Raw genomic sequence first — 16114 nt, 5'->3', positions numbered from 1 at the left:
ATCGAATTTGGACTCTAATTAAAAAATAATCAGTAAACCTACATCAAAACGAGTTTCATCAAAATTTATCTTATTTAATTCTGCATTAATCTATGGTAACCATATGCCTTGAATTTTTTATTGTTATGTGAACAAAAAGAGTTCCGATTTCTCAGTGTTTAAAAAAATGCTCTTTTAAAATTCTATCAATAAAAAAAAAACATGTGGTTCAATCGTGCTGAAATTTAAATTCAGTGCATTCGATCAAAATTTTGAAGTTCATCTTGTCTGCACAAAGCACTAAACTTGTGATCTGCCACTTTCTTAGAGTAATTTGAGTCGAGGAAGTTGTGAACATGATTGTGTGCACATGAGCAATATTTTAAAGAGTTCGGTACAATATTGCCCTTTGTCTTGTGATTACACAGGTTCTTGTGGGACCATGGAAAGGTGATCTTGATACAGTTTGAAGTTTTGATGATTCCATTTAGTCATTTACTGTTGTTATTATGTCTCTCCACACCAAACTTCGAACTTCCATTGTGGCATGACAATGAACTATGTTCAAGCATAGAGTAACAGTGATGTGCATTGAACCAAGGAAAATGCAGGCTGTCGCTGTGAGTCAGGAAGCAACAGCCCATGTAGTGCTGGCACATGCAGTGCACAACACTACTCAGTTCAATATTAATTTGTATAACATCAGTTTCACAATGTGAGTTTACACTGATAATAGATTTTAAAAGCAGCTGAAAGGAGCATCAAAACAAGAACAAGATCTAATATGTGTGACTATACAAAATTAAGGAAAGTAGTTTCACAAAATTCATAAAACTTTTTTATAGCCAATAAAAAAAATCTGAAAATTAAGACTTGTACTTGAAAACTTTCTACCAGTACCGTATTTAAATTTATAGAATTTCAAAAAGAGCACTTGCTTGGAAAACACCAAAATACTGGCCCTTTTTTTGTTCTCATGACGATAAAAAATTAAAGGCATACTCAGAAAAAAAAATTGTGGTTACCACAGAATAATGCAGCATTAAATAAGCTAAATTTTAAATTTTGATATAAATGTTCTGATGTAGGTATTTGTTAATAAAAGGCAGAGTAAAAAATAACCTTAATATAGCAATATAAAATCATAATAATGTATTAGAGTTATTCTGAATCTGCAGTATGAGGATTCCTGTGTGTCGGTTCAGCAGATTTATGAGTCGTGCAGAAAGTTGTCCACTCTGACTGATGCATATCACTCCGATCGATCGATCACATGATTCGATACACTCATGATAGTTACAAGTTCAATCAGTTCATTCTTATCATATCTTTAACCTATTTCAGATATGTTTGGCAAAGACCTAATCATTGGATATTCAGGCCACAATTTTTACTAGTTCAATCTCTACAAGACATTATGTACTATATGTTCGGATACCAGATTATTTCTAACTCAAGACTCGAAGACATTACTCACTTAAGAGAAGTACTAAATGGATCAAATCTGTGTGAGTTGTGCCTGACCAGAATCTGTTATGACGATATAATGAAACTTGTAGGAGAGACTTGTGATAACCTCCAGTATTTAAATGTACAGGATTCCCATGTGACTAACAAAGGTCTACACTTTTTGACTCAAAACCTGAAGAAGTTGCCTTATGAAGTGTGTTGGGTGAAAACTGACTGGGATAGCACTGTATGGGGTGTACCAAATGTATTCCCACCTCTGAAGGAACTTCTACCACCCGGAGAATCTGAAAAGTGCTACAAAAGGAAGAAAAGTGCAATTTGCAGCACACTTAGGGTCCTCGACTTGGCCAAGTGCATGGATATCAACTACACTGGAATCATCGCAATATTGGCACTGATTCCGAACCTAATATCATTTGCTTTGATGGATCTGGAGCCATTCTTGCGGAACTTCAGGCAAGCCAGGATAGATGCTGGTATGGAAATCAATGGAACATGTGCATAGAAAAAACATGTGCATAGAAAGTAGGGATGACCAAATCTGGATTTCTCTTTACCATCAGGATTTCTGAGGAAATCCAGATGTCAAATTTCTTTTTGACTGCAGAAGCACTAATTATCCTTATGATCTGCCACTTTCTTAGAGCAATTTGAGTCGAGACAGTTTTGAACATACTTGTGTGCATATGAGCAATATTTTTAAAGATTTCGGCACAATATTGTCCTTTGTCTGGCGATTAACACGCTCTTGTGGGATCATGAAGAGTGGCCTTGTTACAGTTTGAAGTATTGATGATTTCCATTTAGTTATTTACTGTTGTTATTATGTCTCTCCCCACCAAACTTCGAACTTCCATTGTGGCATGACAATGAACTATGTTCAAGCATAGAGTAACAGTGATGTGCATTGAACCAAGGAATATGCAGGCTGTCACTGAGTCAGGTAGCAACAGCACATGTAGTGCTGGCACGTGCAGTGCACAACACTACTCAGTTGAATATTAATCTGTATAATATCAGTTTTGCAATGTGACTTTACAATGATAATGGATTTATAAGAAGCTGAAAAGAACTTCAAAGCAAGACCAAGTTCGTATTTGTAGGACTATCCAATACTAAGGAAAAGTAGTTTCACAAAATTGATAAAACCATTTGTTTGGACAATAAAAAAAAATCTGAAAATATAGAATTGTACTTGAAAACTTTCTACCAGCACCATATTTAAATATAACAATCAGACCACATGTCTTTTATTTATAGAATTTCATAAAAGAGCACATGTTTGGAAAACACCATAAAACTGGCCCTTTTTTGTTCTCATGCCGATAAAAAATTGAAGGCATACTTGGAAAAAAATGTAGTTACCACAGAATAATAAAGCAGAATTGAATAAGCTAAATTTTGATGCAAAATGTTTTTATGTAGGTCTATTGGTTAATTTTTAATTGGAGTCTAAATTTAAGTATCCATAATTTTTAATACAACAGTATATTACAAAATTCTTGCTAAAAAAAATGCGACGATGCTATCACTGTGCCATGGTCAGGATGAATATGAGCAAATTTTGAAGTTAGTGCACAAAGGGAAAATATGGTTTCATTCATCATCATGAAATCTGTTGATCATAATTTAAGTGTTTTGGGTAACACATGGTTAGCCATGCTCAAAACACACAAAAAATTTAGCCTAGCCACAGACCTTGAGATCTGGTTCAGACTTTAAACTATGGGCAATGTGCAAAATCTATGAACACTCCTATTCAGATAAAGTGGCACATACTTCAACTGCTCAACCTTATAAAATGTGCCACTTATGTGAGCAGAAGTTTACTAGAAAAAATAGTTATGCAATATAATGAACAATAAGTCCCATAACAATTCATATCGTTGCTTGGATACTGCAGAATTACAAATAACATGACGTGACTAAAGTTCAAAGAGCACGAAATATCAAGTTGTGCTAAAAAAAAAAAAACAACAACAGCACACAGCATGTCATGGTATATAAATTGAAGTATGGCGAATCTCTATATTCTCGAGTGAGTAGATGAATTTTGTTCTTGTTTGTTCCCACTTCTCTAAGTTGGTTGCCTGATATTCTAACGCTAGTTGCTAAAACTTTGTAATTTTAATTGTATATTTATTACATTATTATATTTATAAAATTATTCAAAAGTTTTGTCAAAAACTAAAAACAAAATTTATGGAGTTTCCCAGTTTAGATAAACCCTCTGGTATATTTTAAAAATGTTAATTATTTTCTTCATTTATGCACTGTGAAGTTTCCCACAAGTTAACTTCTTGTAGGGATAACTGAATTCACTTTAAAATTGTAAAATGTCTCAATTTCCAAGGGAACTACATTTGTCGCTCAGTCTTCTTGGCAATTTCTTAAAACAAAAGGAAAACACTTTCTTAAAAAGACCATATGCACTATTTACGTTCAAAGCTACACACAGGAATTGTTTTCCTTGTATAATGCTGGGGCAAATACTTTCAATGCATATCAGCATCTACTATGTCCCCAATGGGGTTGGGGGGGAGAGATTTAGTTTACTGCAAAGTTTTGAACTGACCAAAAATTCAATGGATATATGCAAAATTTGATCTAAGAAATGCATGTATAGTAAATTTTCTTGAATTTCTTAATGAGTATTAGTACAAGGAAGAGTAAAAAAGCAACATTAATATAGTAATAAAAATCAGAATAATGTAGTACAAAGTTGTTCATCACATGCAAATACTGCACATATATAAATACTCCATCAGAGGCTGAAGATGCAGTGCTGGGATTCCTGTGTGTTGGTTCAGCAGGTTTAGGAGTGAGGCAGAAAGTTTAAAAGTGGAGTGTCAATTTTGATTGATGCAGCTGCTTGCTAAAGAGCTGCACACTGCGACTACATCACACACTTATCTCTTCAATGTATCAAATGACTCGATAAAATCGATAGGTAACATTCCACGAGGTGGCTGGAGAATTGAAGATCAGTCAAGACTTTGTGCACCATATCATTTACGTGCCACAGTACTGCAAAAGTCTCTGCTACATTGGTACCAAAACAACTCACCCCCAAAATGAAGGAATGTCATGTGGATGTTTGTGAAACACTGCTACAACGTTGTGAAGCTGAGGATGGTTTCTTAAAGCGTATAGTCACTGGTGATGAATGCTGGATAAATTACTTCCAGCCAGAGACTAAGCAAGCCAGCAAGAAGTCGAGGCAGTCCTCATCGCCAAAACAAAACAATTCCATACTGCTGTGTCTGCCTGCAAAGTAATGCTCAAGCTCTTCTGGGACTGTGAAGGTTCAAAACTGGAACATTACATGAACAGGGAGGCAATGTTAACAGACAGCCATATTGTGAACTGCTAGAGAACAACATAATTGATTCATTGATTTAGTGTTTTAAGTCCACTTTATGCACAGTAAGGCTAATCGGGACTGGACCTACAGTTTAAAGTGGGATCTGAACCACTATGTGCCTCCACTGGGTATCGAACCCTGGACCCCTTGATTACAAGGCAATGACGCTACCACTGCACCATCGGGGAGGCCCTGGAGAACAACATGAAACCTGCAGTCAGATCAGCTCTGTTTTGCACTTGCAGCAAGACAACACGAGGCCACACACAGCTCATGCAAGATCACAAGAAATTATGGAACTTTGTTTGGAGTGTCTACCACATCCTGCATATTTAGAGCACATAGAACTGGGTGATTATCATGTGTTTGGCCCTCTTTAAGAAGGCACTAGGTGGCAAGAAGTTACGCACAATGATGAGGTGAAAGATCTGGTGCATAAATGGTTATGCAGTTAGTCAGAATTTTTCTTGGGAATCCAGACACTACTGAAATGCCTGCTGCATTGAACGTGCTGTAGACTATGTTGAAAAGTGATGAAGTGCTTTCAGTCTTATTGTACATATTCTGTTAATAAAAAAATATGAAGGTTACTTTTTGACTCTGCTATGTATTATTAGGCAGTGGCGAAAGATTGTCTGAAGATGAAATTCGATTAATAGAGTACATGGGTAGGAGGCAGGGAAATTATATTCCCAAATTATCCCACTTTTTCTAATGAAAAGAGGACAGAGTTCATCAGAAGACAATACAGTATAATAATAATAATAATCATTATAGTAATAATAAAACATATCCCTATCTCCCTCCCTGATGATTAACTGGATTTTTTCCTCACATCACTGCGTGACATTCCCCATTGGTATGAGTAGACTCTTGTCCACACTTGTCATAACCTGCTCCTGGATTTTGTTGAGAAAAGTAGCTTTACACAGGAAGTTGTCATGGTTCACCCGAGAGAAGGTGATTGAAGGTCGCCACAAGAGGAACAAAACAAGGTAAGCAGGGGGGATCTTTTGATTGTGATCGCCAAGGAAGTAAGACTGCTAGGAGAGAGCTACTTGTACCGAACAGGGTAAGTCATCCCTTATCCGTAACCTGCTGCCATTGTCAGTTAGAAGTGTTGGGTTTTAAAACATCAATCATGTCATTTAATTATTAGTTTAGTACCTCACGTCTGACCCTTTTGGGCCATCACAGCCAGCAAGTCTTGTACTTTAAGGCTGAATTACAACCCTATTGGTTCGGTAACAAGTTCCACAGGGTGGAACACTACGACTGTTACTATTGTCTGAGCAATGTAAGTAGAATGTTAATAAAATTGGAGATCCCATTTTTCACATAATGTAATTTTTTGTTGTATTATTTTTTCTTTTGCCTCTTCTGATTTTCCCTAGGATATTCCATACAGGTAGTCTCAGTGCTGTCCGCCTTGAATTATTTGGACTCTACTATAATAATATATTTCATTAACTATTTGGTTATAATAAAGTAATCATTCATCTGAGTATTTTATCCTCTAAAAGTGTCTTCATCTACTTTTGGGTTGAACTCAGCTGTTTTCAAGCCAAAAAGCAGCTGAATGCATCTGGTTTTTTTTCTCTTTCTCTCTTTCTTTCCCCCAACATTTGGATTCATGTTTCACACTCTGCACCGTGTGGTACTTCAGATGCACTGGTTTCCACTATAGCAACTGAGCAGGCTGGAGCTTCCAAACCAAGCTGCTGAAGAAGTTTACAGCTGTACATTTTCACAAAATCAAGTGCAATGAAAACTAAACAAGACTAAAACATTAAGTACATTAAATGCATTAAGTAATATTTTAAGAGTGCAAGCAAGTACTTGTATTATATCTTCATCACTGTTATTAGCCAAATATTGAGTTACTTCCTGGTGAGGTGGAAGCTAATTTCTGTTTTTTAAGGAAAGTGAATTATTTTGAATTATTTCAAGAATTTATTCTATGTACATGATGTACATGGAATGGAAACTAACATAAAAAATCGAATCGGGTGGAATACTCTCTAGGTGGATAGTAACCTTAGAATATACAAGGGCTATTCAGAAAGTAACTTCTGTTTTTACCCGGTGTGTGAAGTAGTGAGGGTACTGGTGCGACATGTAGTGCAGTTTAGTATGCATCCAGATGTGTATTATGCTGCTCTTACTTAGTGAACAACTACTGTTCAAATTGTGTGCTGCAGTTGAAATTTCCACCAGCTGTGTGGTATGCTCAGTGATATTACTCCACAGCAACAACTGTTGAAATGCATTGTCGACTTTCCAAAGTGTATGGAGAGAATGTAATGTGTGCGAGTGGTATGAAGCAATGGTGGCACATGTTCAAATGTGGACAAAGAGATGACCATGATGATAAGAATTGACTAGCAAAGTGATTTAACAGACCCACAGATTCACAATCTGAGAGCTTAAAGGTGAGTTACTGGAAACTTCTCATGCAGTTCTTCATGAAATAAATACCAAAGGACCGGGCCCCGTGGCAGAGTGGTTAGCATGATGCCAGGAGTCCCGGGTCAAATCCTGACCTGGGCATGGATGTTTGTGAGTGTCCATTCATCAATTTCATCATATCATCACTCATCCCCATTTTCGCAAATTAGCCAAAAGTGGCACAAAAAGCGAAGTAAAATAAAGCAAATCAATTGCCAAAGGTTTGGTTAACAGCAGTCTGTGCTCGGTGAATGCCCAAACTGTTTTTGGAACAGTGCAAGAAACAACAGATGACTGGAATCATACAACTATCGGCGTAGGTACTGGTGGAAATCAGTGAGAGTATCGGCACTACTGTCAGTATCGGCTCAGCTCTAATTATGTTGAAAAATAAAAATGGTTTTCAAGTCAGTAGCTTTCTTAGTATTCCTTTAATAAACCATTTGTGACTTACTAACCCAAGACCACCCTCATCAAAGGAAAGAGTGCTAACCATTATGCATTGTACAACTGACATTTCAAATTTTTGCTCCCAACAACATAATTGGGCAATTCTCTGAAAAGTGAAACCAGCATATCAAATAACAAAGTTATAATATTAATTTTTTATTCATGGTATTAAGGTAGAGTACAATCCAAACCATCATGAAAAACTAAAAACAGGTAAATAATTAGAAAATATTAAAAAATATATATCTGAAGTTGAAGGTCAATTTACAAGTGAAAAACTCTTTAATTTTATCTCAGGTACAGATATATTTTAAAATATATATAATTAACATATTTGAATTATTTTTATTTATCAAATAAAGGGTTACTTAGCTACATATTGAATATGGAAATAAAGGTATTAGTCTTTTAATACACTGCAAAACTGGCATTTTTAAGGTACTCCGTGGCCTTGTCCCGTGCATAATGCAAAATATTATTTTCTTCTTGTGGAGAAAGTATTTTTTTGTAGAAAAACATTTCGAAACTAAAATATACTTTCAATACACAGCATAAAGTACTGGAAATGCAATCATTACAATTTCATTCAAGCGACTGAAACACCAGTGGAAATAGTTTCCATGTTCCGTGTATCACACTTCAGAGCATAACATCTTGAAACTTGAACTGTCCTCTGGAATTAACTATGAGAGGAGGCCTCTTTTTTACCTGGTTGGGTACAATAAACTTATTAGTCTTCAAAGGCCACTTCCAGTAGTTGTTTTGATTTAATTTGATTTGGTTTGGTTTATTTTACTTCGTTTTTGTGCCACTTTTGGCTAATAGCAAAGATGGGGATGAGTGATGATGAAATCGACGAATGGACACTCACAAACACCCATGCCTAAGATGGGATTGGAACCCGGAACCCCTGGCATCGTAGCACGATGTGATAACCACTCTGCCATGGGGGTCTGACAAGTGGTTGGTATCACCAGCCTTCGCCATTACGGATATCTCATAATCATCAGCAACCTTTCTCGCAACTACACCGCGATAGTGTTCATCATCATATCTTACTGTGTTCCAGTCACCAGAGCTGTAGCCTGCACTCGCATTCACATGAATTTCTAATTCAGGAAATGGAGAATTCTCAGAGGGTATATAAATATCTACCTTGAACAGCTTTTATGGTATGTATAGATTTGGTTCTTACAATTGGCTGAGCATCATCCCAACTTCTCTCTCGTGAAATGCTTCTTCATTTATCAAAATAACTTTAGTTTTGGGCATGATATTTGTAATTACTTCTGAAAAATCTGAAGTACTCTGTACAATTGGTGCAGATTTACATTTGCTCATTACATGAGTACGAATAAGTGATTTTGATGGTCCGCTAATTCCATCTATTACTCCCTTCCCATGTGAAGTTGCAAAATACTTCCGGATTAATGTTTTTCTGTATTTGCAACAATGTTCTTGCAAAAGCAAGGCCTTTAACTTTTGAATTCTGAAGATATTCGTTCATTCGACCATATAACTTCATTAATATTGGTGATGGTCTCTGATTTAGGATCAATTGCTTCATACAGAGTACCAACAAAACAAGTAACAGTACAAAGCAAGTAACAGTATTTTTTCCTTAAACTATGTATCTTAGCACACAAGATATGTCTGACATTCACCCTGGAATGTTGAAGCAGCTGTGAACAAAGTACAGGATATGGGATTGGTTGGTTGATTTGGTGCTTTAAGTCCACTTTATGCACAGTAAGGCTAATCAAGACTGGACTTACAGTTTAAAGTGGGATCGGAACCACTATGTACCTCCACCAGGTATTGAACCCTGGGCCCTTTGATTACAAGGGAACGATGCTACCACTGCGCCATCAGGAAGGCCCTTAGGATATAGGAGCTTAGCCCTACCCTGTTATCTGAAAATCTGCAATACCATTATGCAGAATTAAATAACAGATAGTAGAATATATTTATGAGGAAATTTTTGTTCAATACCAAATCTTTTGTCCTTGAGATACTTTAAAAAAAAGTGTTTCCACCTTTTGAGAGAGTTTATGGAACCAGGCATCACCTGCAGTGGAGTGACGACATAAGGGAGAAAAATGTCCCGTGCATCACACAAGAAAAAAAAAATATTAAAAATTTGTTTTTATAAATATAAAAATGTTGTTCATTGCATATTGTAGTACAAAGTCTGTAGCAAACTGTGTCCAAATATGGTACCCTGTAACTTCTTCAAATCACAGAAATAATCAATTAGAAAGAACTATGTGCTTCTCACATATTTTCTTGAGTCCTGTGCATCAACCAGCTTTTTTATTTAATTTTGCATTGTTAATTTGAGAAAGGATAATATTTCCTGGCATATGGTAAGCAACCACTCAGTATTAAAACCATGAATATGAAAGATCAGTGTAATATCAATTAACCAGCATACCAGACTCATTTAACCATGTGCGAATGTCCCGTGCATCACGTAGAGAATCGCCCACTTCAGAGATAATACATACAACAAAATATGTGTGCAGTATTAACTCTTTCATCCTATTGTTTTTAAAGTGGAATTATTTTAATTCAGCATGAAGTTCTATTGTAAAGAACATAACAGTTTTATCTAATAGTCTAAATCTGAGGGAAAAAATCTTAAGTCCCTTCATCGCAACCCTTCTACTAATTCTCATTCGAATTTTTGGGAAGTATACAGGAAGTGGATGCTACTATATAGAAGAGTAGTGTTATATTAAATTGCACAACCTGTACCTTAACACTAAGCTGGATGTTGCAGAGATTTTCTAATCTAATTATAAAATCAGCAATGAAAAACCTATGCAATGTCTAGTCCTTAACCATGCAATGCATCCTAGCCATCACAAGTAGGATGTAATTACAAGCTCACTGATGATTGTTACAAGTTCTCTAATTTCATTATTGATATACTTACTATATTACAGTACATGGGAAGCAACCAGTGGTTGGATCTTCAGGCCACAGTTCTTACTAGTCCAATCTCTACAACATATTGTATATAACAAGTTTGGACACCAGATTATTTCTGCACACAAAAGAGAACCTGGTCAAAACAAGGATGCAGTGAGGAATGTATGTTCACAACTACCTCTAACTGTGAGAGCCAAACTCCTGCAGAAGACACTGAATATTATACAAGAAGAGCAACTGGATGTCCTAGAGGAGTATCCTGTAAGTTTGTTTGTTGCTGAAGTCCTGTTTGCAGACCATTTCACTGGCTTACAACTGACATTCACAAAGGAATTTGATTTGCAATGTCTCAATGGACTCTTGAAGCTGCTTACAGAGACTGGAAGACAAGTAGTAAGGTTAAGATTTTTTTTCGAGAACCAGAACTCAAGACTCGAAGACATTACTCACTTAAGAGAAGTACTAAATGGATCAAATCTGTGCGAGTTGTGCCTGACCAGAATCTGTGATGATGATATAATGAAACTTGTAGGAGAGACTTGTGAAAATCTCCAGTATTTCAATGCACAGAATTCCCATGTAACTAACAGAGGTCTACACTTTTTAACTCAAACCTTGGAGAAGTTGCCTTATGAGGTGTGTTGGGTGAAAACTGACTGGGATAGCACTGTATGGGGTGTACCGAATGTATTCCCACCACTGAAGGAACTTCTACAACCTGGAGAATCTGGAAAGTGCTACAAGAGGAAGAAAAGTGCAATTTGCAGCACACTTAGGGTACTTGACTTGACCATGTGCACAGATATCGACTACACTGGAATCATTGCAGTATTGGAACTGGTTCCAAATCTAAAATCATTTGGTTTGAAGGATCTGGAGCCATTCTTTAGGAACTTCAGGCAAGCCAGGATAGATACTGGCATGGAAATCAATGGAACAGGTCTACCAAAACTTAGTCTTGAAGATCTAAAAATTAACAAAATCGACACAGAGATCTTCAACCTTGTGGAATCCATGTGCCCAAAGATAAAGAATTTAGTGGCACGAACCTTCGATATATTGTCATTACTGTCCCTACCGTTGGCAACATTCAACACATTACCACTTCTCAAAGGCATCATCATTGAAGAATATCAGTCAACTTACCATGACACAGACATATGGACTCTGTCACCGAACCTGAGATCAAGACTAACAGATTTGATGTTTTCAAATGATGAAGAAATATTTAATTTAAAATTAATATTGAAAGCATGCCCAAACCTCCATCATTTGGTATCATGTTCCTATTTTGAGTGGACTAATGTCGGCTTAATTGAAGATAGCCAGATATATTTTTCATTGGAATATCTAACAATAATGACATTATATTCGGGTATAACTGGCAAATGTTTATTCAATGTTATAAAGTGTGCACCAAACTTAGAAATATTCATGGCAATAAATTTAGAAGATAAACCCAGGGATTTGCTCCAGAAATTATGTGCCATTAGAGCATCTCCCAGCATCAAACAGTTTTGTATATGGTTAGGAAATTTCTTGGAAAATGAAGAAGAATTAAATTACTTTCTACAACACTATAAAAAAATAAGCCACATTGGAAGGCTAGAATTCAAACCAACTCAGTTATCAGGGAAAAATGAGAAGAAGTTCATCATGAAAGTTCCATTAGTATATTAGAGCCACAATTTGTGTCAAATCAAATTCATCAAAATGTGTGCCTGATTCTTGTTAACCTCTTTTTCTTATGTTATTACGAGCATATGAAGCATAATAGAAGCATATCTTCAACACTGCTGATTGAGAGTTTTTGACTTTGTTTACGTGATAAGTATTATGAGAAAAAAAAGTTTGTTAACTTTGTTATACTGGTTCTTTAAACACCTTCATCCTCCCATACACACACACCATAGGCATGTGCAGACCCTCTGATTAGATGGGGGGGGCAAAAGCCTTGATGAAAATTCAGTCACAAAAGAAAAACTTCATTTTATTTCACTGTTTTAGTTTCATTGCATTGATGGGTATGTATGTATATGTATGTATGTATATATATGTATGTATGTATATGTATATGTGTGTGTGGGGGGGGGGCAGTGTTACTCGTTTTAAAAAGTAACTCAGTTACAATTACATGCACTTCAAAAGTAACTGTAAGTTACTTTTACAGTTACTTTCTGCTGAAAATTTTCTTGCAACCAAATTACACAAATCGATCATTCATTGTAAAAACATATTTTGTGAAGACTAACATGTCTTTTACTTATGTTACTGGTACATAATATAAGTCTTCGTATATTTATATTTATTACAAAATAAAGTGCTCTCCTGTGTTTGCCCGACATGTGTAGGGGGTGTGGTGTTAGAGCCACACACTTTTTTTTATCATGGTGGAAGGTGGGGCTGATGTGATCAGCACCACATCCCTGGCATCCTTTACCCCCCCCCCTCCAGAATTTCCACCAGATACCCACTTTCTATGATGCTGGGTGGGCGCTGGAGCTGCTTCAACAGGTGGAAAAAATCTCGATTCTCCCTCACCAAGGATCGAACCTGGGGTCTCTCGCATGGTAGTCAGGTACCCAAATGACTTTTTTTTATTTTTTTTTTCGGAATACCCTATGCGGTAGTTTCCCCCGTTATTCACATCTTCTCAATTTTTACATATCTCAATTTTCGGTTTTCTGTATTCTCATTGGAACAAACATCCATGTCCGAAACAGACTAGAATCCAGGACTCCTGATATATAGCATGTTGTGCTAACCACTACGCCACAGACATTGACCTGAGCTACTGCAACTTAAACATTTGTATTTATTATCATTGTTGTTCTTAAGGAATGTCCATTGGAGTGGGGGGATTCTACAAACTGTATAGAAAGAGATATATATATATATATATCACACATAGAATATATTCTAAGAAGGGAGGTCTGTTTCGCATAAAGGGCGTGTCAGAGAGAAATAAATTTGTTGTATAATTTCAAGTGTTTATGAACCAGAAAATGATAAAAATTATAATGTAGTAGCCTTTAACTGTGCGTTATCAATGAAGGTAAAAATGCCATTTTAAACTTACCCCTTCAGTTTTCTCTGAGAGGATTACATAAACAAGCAAGAATGATGGCTAGGGTCTTTCTGATTCGTTAGTTTGCCACTTGAGTGTTGTAATTCACTGTTGTATGAATAACAATGGCGAGATCTGTCGTATCTGTTATTTCAAGAAAATGAGTTCTGAAGACTTATCTCCGTTCAACCATGTGTAATAAAAGACTGAACGAGTTATCTATTCTCCACATCGAAGCAGACATCTTAACAATTGGACACATCAACTTTGAAGAATTTATACAAGAGTTTGCAGCAACCAAAGTGAGGCGGAAGCGGCTTCATTTATGACTGGTGTGTGGTGAATTTAATTTCTCAATACATTACATAATTTTAGGTATAGCACATACAGAAAATGAATTGTTTGTTATTGATTTTTATCCTTTTTTTTTATTTCAGTATGTTCACTAATTTTTATATTAGCCTGTAAAAATACTGCAAATAAGTTACTACTTTTCTTTTGAGAAGGGTGCACATTAAGTTTGTGCCTAGGGGTGGCGAGGAAGCTTAATCCGCCACTGGATAAATGTTAAGAGCAACAGACCATTGTTACCAAACAGGTGCGTAGTTGATCAAGGGCTGCAATTTCTACCAAATCAATAAGTGAAAATATTAAAAATGTAATTAAATATTAAATTATATATTATTAGTGTTTCGGGAACACTAAATGAAATTTATGAGATTTTGATATTTCTAGAACAAATATTAATTTATAACAATTCATGTCTATATTGTTGTGTAAAGATGTTTTTATTGTTTAAATGCTCACTAAATCTGCAATGAAGTGTTTATATCGACTATGGTAACAAAACATGGACCTACATCGGGCAGTGATTGTGTTTAAATTGAGAATACATACAGGTCATGTTTTAGTAAATGAACACTTAGCATGTTTATAAGTGGTGCCATAAACTTCCTGCCAGCATGGAGAAGCTCCAAAATCAATTAATCACTTGTTTCCTTCAAATGCCTTTTACAGCAACAATATCGCAATACTCTACATAAAAACTTTTACAAAGGCTGAGCTGATAAAAACGCCGATTTATCGGCTTTGATTTTATTTGCTGATACTGGCCGACACTTTTCCAGCATATTGATCACTCTTGGCATCTGAAAAAATGCAGTGTGACACTTTCGCAGTCTAATTATCCTGCATAGATATGCGACATGCATACCTTCAATTGATTTTGTACAAATATTATGTGAAAAAACTGTATTTTCGGATTACATAACAGGTTGATTGATTGATTGATTTCCTATATTTAACTTCACTTTTTTGTGCCAGTTTTGGTTAATTGCAAAGATGGGGATGAGTGATGATATGATGAAATTGATGAATGGACACTCACAAACATCCATGCCTAGGTTGGGATTTGAACCTGAGAGCCCTGGTGTTGTAGCGTGATGTGCTAACCACTTCACCACGGGGGCTGGCTACATAACAGGTATTCTTATTGGTATTCTGATGTAATTTTTGATCACTTTAAAGGAAAACTCTGGTAAATTGATGTTTAGAATTGGAGTGAAATTCAGACACATTAATATTAATTAACATTTTGAACAACTTCTTATTTGTTATAATTTTCAAGTTACTTTATCAATATGAATCAGTAAGAGTGCCCTAGTGAACACCCCATTTCCGATATCCATATCTACATTACTCTCCGAACCTCATACTGCAGTCATGTAGATACTTTATAGATATGCCAGGAAACACAATATTGCAATGTAAACATACTCATAACTGATGAACAAATTCTCTCGGGCTATCGACCAGGTGAGTTGTGGACTCTCTCTGGAGTTATCAGCCGAATTCTAAAGAAACATAACATAAAAACCATCCACAAACCACCTCCAAAGATCAGAAGCCTACTACGCAACCCCAAGCATGAGTTAGGACTCAAAACACCGGGAGTCTACCGTATTACCTGCAAATGTGGGAAAGCATGCATTGGGCAAACGGGTAGGACAATAGAACAGTGCTGTAAAGAACATCAAAGCTCCATCAAGTATTTCCACCCTGAAAAGTCGGGACTAGCAGAACATTCAATCAACGAGGGGCATAGACCAGATTTCAGCAACACAGAAATCATAGCCAAAACCTCAAACTACTGGGACCGTATTATGAATGAAGACGATCAGATATGGTTTGGCGACCAACATTTAACTTCTCTGTCAGTTGTTGTTGCGTTAGCGAAAAGTGGCATAAGATATGTCGGGTTAAACATACTCCTAGGAATGTTTATCCATATCCTCCTTGATGTTTTTAGAATTATTAATTCATTTATGATTTACAAGACCATTGTTTTTATTAAACTATAAAAACTTATGTTAAGAGTATTATTTATATTAATTATTTTATTT

General features: G+C 36.0%; 1 protein-coding gene across 1 annotated transcript; it reads left to right on the top strand.

Annotated features, from left to right (window-relative positions):
• Positions 1–3369: 3369 nt before the first annotated feature.
• LOC145978652 (uncharacterized) lies at positions 3370–12360 on the top strand. The gene is made up of 2 exons (XM_083111413.1): positions 3370–3487; positions 10660–12360. Exons 1-2 carry the CDS (start codon positions 3465–3467, stop codon positions 12323–12325), a joined length of 1689 nt encoding a protein of 562 aa, XP_082967539.1. The 5' UTR covers positions 3370–3464; the 3' UTR covers positions 12326–12360.
• Positions 12361–16114: the final 3754 nt, after the last annotated feature.

Source organism: Lepisma saccharinum, chromosome 25 (genome assembly GCF_977018435.1).
Source record: "Lepisma saccharinum chromosome 25, izLepSacc3.1, whole genome shotgun sequence".
NCBI lineage: Eukaryota > Metazoa > Arthropoda > Insecta > Zygentoma > Lepismatidae > Lepisma > Lepisma saccharinum.
This window is presented reverse-complemented; position numbering and strand designations above follow the sequence as displayed.

Excerpts from the sequence above, each read along its gene's own strand:
- LOC145978652 (XM_083111413.1), top strand. The coding sequence starts at position 3,465 with ATGGCGAATCTCTATATTCTCGA. Across the intron at positions 3,488-10,659 it reads GCGAATCTCTATATTCTCGA|TACATGGGAAGCAACCAGTG; the intron begins GTGAGTAGATGA and ends ACTATATTACAG.